At 38.8% G+C, this 7517-nt stretch overlaps 1 protein-coding gene across 1 annotated transcript in view; it reads right to left on the bottom strand.

Moving 5' to 3' along the window:
* The window catches only part of NID1 (nidogen 1), a gene marked incomplete at both ends in the record, with an annotated part of 26753 nt that extends 25076 nt beyond the window's left edge, over positions 1 to 1677 (bottom strand). Inside the window, 2 exons of the mRNA XM_029086978.1 lie at positions 1 to 126; positions 1381 to 1677. The exon at positions 1 to 126 is cut by the window's left edge and continues 116 nt beyond it. Coding sequence (XP_028942811.1) covers positions 1 to 126; positions 1381 to 1677 — 423 coding nt within the window. The remainder of the gene's footprint in view (positions 127 to 1380) is intronic.
* Between the last annotated feature and the right edge of the window lie 5840 nt (positions 1678 to 7517).

Below are 7517 nucleotides of genomic sequence, written 5' to 3'. Positions count from 1 at the left end.
AGCAGGAATCTTCCCATCATCATTCTTGGAGTATGTACTATAGAACTGCAAACTATCTTCTGGATAAAGGAAAATAGCATAGGAACTGGAGTCAGAAGAGGCTAAAACAGCCTGGAATGTGTTTCTCTGTGGAAAAAAAATTAACATCCATTTATTCATGGAAAAATATTCAAGACAGACAACAGAATAACATTTTTTTTAAAAAAGACAAAGTAAAAAAATCAAAATTTCCATCACACATAATGCATCATGTACTTCCCAGAACAAATCAATATTATGCAAGCTTATGTTTTGCTAAAACATAAAGTTTTAGCAAAAACTTTTTATGTTAAACATAAAAAGCAAGTTTTAGTTTTAGCATACATAAACATTTAAAAGAAAGCATTATCAGATAAGTTAAATCCATTACGAAATAGCCAGAGAGGCTGCCTAAAACATAACAATTCTATAGGATGCCATATCATCTCCTTAAAATAAAGAGAGTGATGTGTGCAACACTAAACAGAAAAATCCTGTCAACAGAATATTTAAAGAAGAGTTCAGGTTTCATGTTGCTACAAGTGTCTTTTCCTGCATACTGTAGGAACCATCAAGACAGTACCTCAGGCATCAGCTATTCTTTGCTACCAGAGTGCAGAATCATTACTGTGAACACAATGGGTGTGTCAAGTTAGGCACAAGAAATTAATCTTTGACAGAAAAAGATTTCCTAAATTGTTGTCTATTCTTAACTTTATCCATTGTGAGGAGGCTCATCAGCTGGGATAATTATAGTGCATGAAGTTATATATCTTTGCAGGATAGTACCTAACATGGTTTAAAAGGGAAAATGGTTTGCAAGTAATTAAAAAAACCCCAAACCTCTAACTGCTTCTTCATTCAATACTAGCTACAAAGCATGACCTTTTTGTGAATGCAGTGTCATATGTCCAAAAGGGATTCACAGTTTGATGTTCCTATTAGTCCATATACCTATCAGATTTAAGATAGTTTGATGTCAAAATGACTTGGAAGTCTGCTGAAAAATGCAAGCAAACTGGATTATATTGCACAGATGGAGGGCAGGATATCCCACTGTTTCAATTATTACCACATCACACTTAATGTTCAAAGTAAGAATTGTCAGGGAATACAAATAAACCAACTATGTAGATTGAAACATTTTCTTTTGAAGAAATAAAATACTGTAAAATAAAAATTAAGGAAAAAATTCTGGAAAGTCCTATTTTGCTGTGGCCTTTTCAACAACAAAGTATTTCTTGAACTGTACAGGGTTTATTTAAACACAAAGGAACTCAAGACTTCAAAACAACAGGTTATGGTGTTACACTTCAGCTGAACATGTGTCCAACATGTCTTAAAGCTCAGATTAACAATCACCTTTTCTTCCAAAGTATGATCTCCTGGTGCCTCGTAAGGAGCCACAAGCTTCCATGTAACAATGACAACACTGCTGGGATCAAAAGTAGTCTCAGGAAAACCTCTTTTGATATAGTCTGATGCAAGTTCCAAGGCATCTGAGGATGAATCTTCTCTGTAATACACATTTCCACGTCCATCTGTTGTGTCCAGGTCAGCCATAAAAGGAGCAATAGCCCCAAAACTGACTGGAAATTGACCAAGATATTTTTCTTCACTTGAAGGTTCATTCACTGCAATAATTCCATTAGTGGCAACCTAATAAAAATGTGGAAATTACAAGACAGATACTGTTCATATGGCTGTGTCTCACACCTATGTGCTCTAGATCACAGTGTTTTCATTGCATTTACAAAAGAAATTGAGTCAAAAGTCAGTCCTGTATTTGTAAAGTAAATGAATTTTTTCAAGGTTTTGTTTTGTATCCCATGTCAGGAGTTCTGGGTTTCAGATGCTCAAAACCAGAGGTCTACTTTACAGACAGACCAACCTTTTTTCCCCCTAGATAAAGATTTTAGCTATTTAAATTTCAGGCACTTATTGCCTCTTATAACAAAGATATACATAACCAACACATTTCACAAGTTTCCAGGTCTTTCTCAGACCAAGATCCAGCACAATTCCTCTATGAGTCTGTCAAGAATTGTGTACAGAACCTCACAGATGACCAAAACGTCTTCTTGCTTTTAGCTGTTACTCTCCTGAAGGGCAGTTTTACAACAGCATGACTGGGAATGGTGAGGATGAAGCAAGTAATTGCAACAATTACCTTTCCAGTTAGGCAGCGAGCTAGATTCTTACCTGGTGTAAAGCAGAATGGACTATAAAGAAGCCTTAACAAAGTCATAGCATATCTCCTGAGAATCTGGACTTCTACTGTGAAAGCATTAAGAACCAGGACAACAATCTTTAACAATGCTTAGAAGAGGGACAGAATGGCCATCAGGACTCAGACCACAAGGCCATCTAGCCCAGTTGCCTGTCCCCAGTCATACCTGCTAGCTCATGGATTCAGCAGAACAAGAGAAGGACTTGCATGTACTCCTCTAACCACATTCAGCTCAAGGAATTCCCTGTGGTTTGATTGTTTATTCATCCTCAGTGGATCTCCTTCACGTATTTGTTAAGTCTTCCCTTCAACACTTATAAACTTTATGCATCCGCAAAATCCCTTAAAAAGGAATTCCACAGATCTGTGACTCATACCCTGAAGTCTCTCCTACTTTTGTTTGTTTTCAGTCTGGCTCACAGCTTGATTTGACGGCCCCTAGTTTTTGTGTTGGGCCATACAATCAAATCCCACCCAGTCTCTCACCCTATGTAATTTCTCCTCCAGAATGAAGATCCCCAGCCTATTCACACACTCCCTGTATAAGAGCTTTTCCTTGTCTTTGATTATTCTAATGGTCTCCAAATTTTTCTTCCCTTTTTCTACCATATACATTTGGAAACAGGGAGGTCAGTACTACATATATTTTTCAAGACACAGAGAAATTATGAGCGGTGCAAGCCTGTCAAGGATGTTGGCTACATATGTCTTGGCAACATCCTTTAAGATCTGGACCACCATTAGTACTGCTACACATAGCAAACCAGAAAAAGTGTAGTATGGGAACTCCTACTACAAATCACCCCTTCATATACAGCACACACCTATACCTTGAATCCTTCTTTGGCTACACAGAGGGTCAGAGCGTGCCCCCTGCCACAGGCTAGTGGTCAATCAGCTCGGTATATAATGATTAGTATGAACCATTAGTTAAACTCAGCAAATAGTTCACACAGTATATCAGAATTTACTTCTTAAATGGCTTGATGTATGCCGACTGTATTGTCTGCAGATGTATAATTTAATTAGCTGCTACAGTGAAAAACACTAAAAGAGTTAAGATCTTGTAAAAAATCCAAAGTTGGCTTTATGCATGAACAGTATATCTAAGATATATAAGCCGTATATAATCTGCACAAGCACAATGGGAATGCAGGTCATGTTAGAAAGAGAGGAGAAGCTCAATATTGTGATAATTTTCCTCCAGTCATTTGTGACTTAACAGTGTCCACAGATCCTAAGGTGAACTGTGAATTTCAGGAACACAGAAATAAAAAGACGGCATGCGTTACCCCAGTCTAGACCTTGCAATTGTAGGCAGCCATGCCACAGAGCTCTAGTCCAGAAAGCTTCCCAGAACATCTATTACATCTGTACACTAGAAAATGCCTCATATCCCTGTAAAACAAAGCTAAAACTTACCCAAAAAATTAACAGCCACAAAGCATACTATACCACTGGAAGACGGCAGGGAAGATGGTGGGTATTAAGCTATACTAGCAAGGAGATGCAGTCGACCTTTAAAGTAATATATTTAGAGTAAATTAAAAGTTTTTCCCTTCCTTCTCCTTGCTTACACTTTTTGTAGACAAGCACTACTACTCCCACTGTAAATCCTCTTGTGAGAGATGACTGGTGCTTGAAGTATTTTAAACAAATTCCATGCTCTTCATCAGATTTGGTGTGTGCAGACTTTGCGGCTGCATGGTCCCCCATTTATGGCAGAGATTAAAATAACATTAAGAGAACATACAATCAGTACTAGTTAATACTACAGAACAAAGTAGAAACTAGAAGAAATGATCTTAAATTGGGCCACCTTCTTTTCACCTATTAGAGGCAGGCTCCTGACCATTCATTTCCTATCCAGCTAAAAACTTGAATGCAACAAGTAATTTTATTAAAGAAGTGCAAAAATGCCAACCTCATTTTCATTTCATTGTAGTTCATAAATGAGACAGTTCAGTCTCAAATGTTAAGGGAATGTTTGGTTGCAAGTACTCTTATCACCCAGGAAACATTTGCAAGTCATTAAATGGAAATAAATACACCAACTGCTCACTTCATTAAGAGATTTTTAGTGCGGTGAAAGAATATTCTTCATTATTGAAAAAAAATAGTTTTAGTTTTCTGATTTAAGAATACATTTCTATTGACAAAAATGGTGAATAGTATGATTTAACTTTACCCTGTTCCTTTAAGGTCACACAGATAGGTTAATGTGTGAAACCCAAAATAAAGAGAAGTAATTCAAGGTAAGTACTGAGTTTCATTAGAGTATCATTCCTCTAAAAAGGGAAAAGGGGAGGGGGGGGGAAGCCTCAGGTGGGCGTTGTCTGAAGACCAGCTGTACTGTACATCTTTCCTTTTAGGGTATAATACTATTTAACTTGACAGGAACTAACACAGATGTATTTTTAGCATGCTAAACTTCTGGATTACACACATAGTTAACATACATTCACGGTTTGTAGCAGAACAAATCACACACACTCCCTGAAAAACTTCTATCGAAATAAAAAGTGTATCAGCATGTGTATAAGAAAAACTAAAGTTTCAAACAAATTAGATTTTTTTCCTTATTAAGTTACGACATATTTTCGAGGTCTTTAAAATTTCTGAGTAAGAGAGCTTAGAAAAATTTATTTGTATAATGAAGTGCCAGTTGACTTAAAGCAGCAAAATTTTCCAGTATAAACAGGATCAACTATTAATTTAGGAAGGTAATGAAAGTAACAACAAATTGATCCAAGCTTGCCTTAAAGGATTTCGATTTTTCCCTAAAAGGAAGTAATCTCTCATCCTTTAGCTTTTCCACATTAGTGAGCTCTAGTGTAAACTGGAAAAGCCTTAATAAAAGTGTGCTATTAAAAGAAATAGATCAGTATGGGTTAGTGATAAGATTCAATGTTATAAACCTTGCATAGGAAAACGCCATATTGAAGATTACAGTATGCAAAAATCTGTTTCCACTTACAGTAAATAAAAGTCCTCTCTTCTACGAGAAGAAAAAGTTTTGTTGCCAGGGATTTTATGACAAGTTGATATTAAACAATTGTTCCTCAGAACTCCTTGCTTTTTTATTCATGTGTAGACCTAACTCAAACAACTCAACTTCCAAACTGTTGGAAAAAAATAAAGAACCCACATAAATTTTCAACTGATTGAAGGCAAAACTTGCAAAAAATCAAGCGCTCCGCAATTAAGTTAATGTTATCCCATTATCCTGACGAACCATACAGAAAGACTTATTTCATCACAACAGCTCAAAATCTGATCCAGGAATTCTTTTAAGTATTATGATTTATTTCTGCTGATAACCACATGTTAATTGTATCAGCTTGATATTTACTATCAACTAGCAATACTTGGGTAAATTCTGCTTACTGAATAACATCATAGAGCTTAATAGGTACTCACTGCCAATATACAGTAATACTGTGTACTGGAAAGGTGTGTTTAAGACTGCTCAATACCTTTCCTTAACAAGCATACTTCTCCTTTCCCCACTCCCATACAGTTTGTTCTGTGCTTCTGTTTTGCAATAATTTTGACAGACTAAACGCCAGTTAAAAGTCTCTGCATATTATGTAGATTGATCCTGAAATACCATTCATTAACAGACTTTGCCAATATTAAAATCACTCATCCTCAGTACTGAGCAATCATGCAGAAAGAGCCCTAAAAGTTATTCTAGAATAGCCTCTATATGGGTCTTCTTCCAGACAAAACCTGACTAGAACCATTCCTGTTTTACGGCATGGGCAAGTAACAAGATTATTAAACTAAGTGTTGTTAACCAGTTTATTGCTCTTTGAAAACCCTGCCCCCCCTCTGGCACTTATCTGACTAGTTACTTGTTATCTTTGCTTCTCAGTGACTGGATACACAGCCCACTATCTTTCAAGAACAGGTCTGTGCTTCAAAAAGTGTATTTTTCACTTGAGTTGGCTAATCAGTGACCAAACTTAGAGTACGGACGACAAGACAATGAACTAAGGGTCAAACTGAAATTTCAGCTCCACTTAACACTTGTGAATTACTTCATCCTTCCTGCCAGCCTCAGTTAACAACACTCATTTTCCACACAGGCATAACTTGAATCCCTCAAAATTTTGGATTTCAGACACAGCTCCAGGATTTATCTAGGTGGGGGCAGTGTGGACAATGAAAAAGAGCACAAATTAAGTGGCAGCACTAATATAATGCAGTGTAATGCAAGCATGTTAAATCTTCGGTGAATACCAATAAAATGGACTCAAGAACATGGGAACTACATCAAATTTTGAATGACTGAGGCCACATGGAGGTCTAGTTTCCCAAGTGTCTCTATGTAGACTAGTCGCCAAACTTGCATTTTAAACCCATAGTGCTAAAGCATATTGGTCTGTCCGGACAGGGAGGTGGGCTTTAACTTGATCATATTAATGCACTAAACACACTGAGCCTTCCATGCTAAGACCTTTCTAAACATGCTAGTTAGCATCTTCAACCACCAGCCCAGATGAGGTTTCAGGGGAAAAGAAGGAACGATAAAACAGGCACTACTCTTGCAGTGTTCTGAAGACATGCTGCCGTTTTTAACATATTTTTTCTGACTGCTCGAAAGTACTACTTTTGGGCAGCTCCGCTCCAGACAATCTGTTTGCAATCCCACTTCATATATCAAACGTCCTCCACTGGCTATAAACATGCACACACAACTCTGGGATGCCGATTCTGCTATGAGGCACGCACACATGGCTGCGGTCTGCTCTGCCTGCAGCCCACAGCCCGCAATTGCTCTGGACGTGTATTTCCGCTACCCAAGAGACCCTCTGAGCAACGGACACCTGAGAACGCCCAAGACACGAAGGGGCAGAACAGCACCCTCGGTGATAAGAGGTGCAAATCTTGGGACATGTCAGGCTGCTGGCTAGACACTCGTCGTTTCAGTTTTGTGCCTCTGGCACGCTGAAGCACACAAACCAGACCACAAGAGGGGTGGGTGTTCCTTAGCCGGACAAACAGCCTGCGCCGGAGCACAGAAAACGCCTGGGGACGGCGTTCACTCTGGAGAGCCAACGACAGCCTCTTGATCCTCTGCCTGTTGCATTGTCTCCACAGACCGCGTGTACCGCAAAGAATCGGCAACAGCCACAGCGTGAGAAGGGAATTCACACGGCTCCACACGGGACCGAACGCAACCGGAAGAATTAAGCTCTTCGGACCGAGCTCGGGCAGCGGCGCCGACACAGCCGCCGGGCAGCCCAACGAGCACCGCCGGGCA

Source organism: Antrostomus carolinensis, unplaced genomic scaffold (assembly GCF_000700745.2).
Source record: "Antrostomus carolinensis isolate BGI_N321 unplaced genomic scaffold, ASM70074v2 scaffold29769, whole genome shotgun sequence".
NCBI lineage: Eukaryota > Metazoa > Chordata > Aves > Caprimulgiformes > Caprimulgidae > Antrostomus > Antrostomus carolinensis.
Note: the sequence above shows the minus strand (reverse complement) of the source record. Positions and strands in the feature narration are given on the sequence as shown.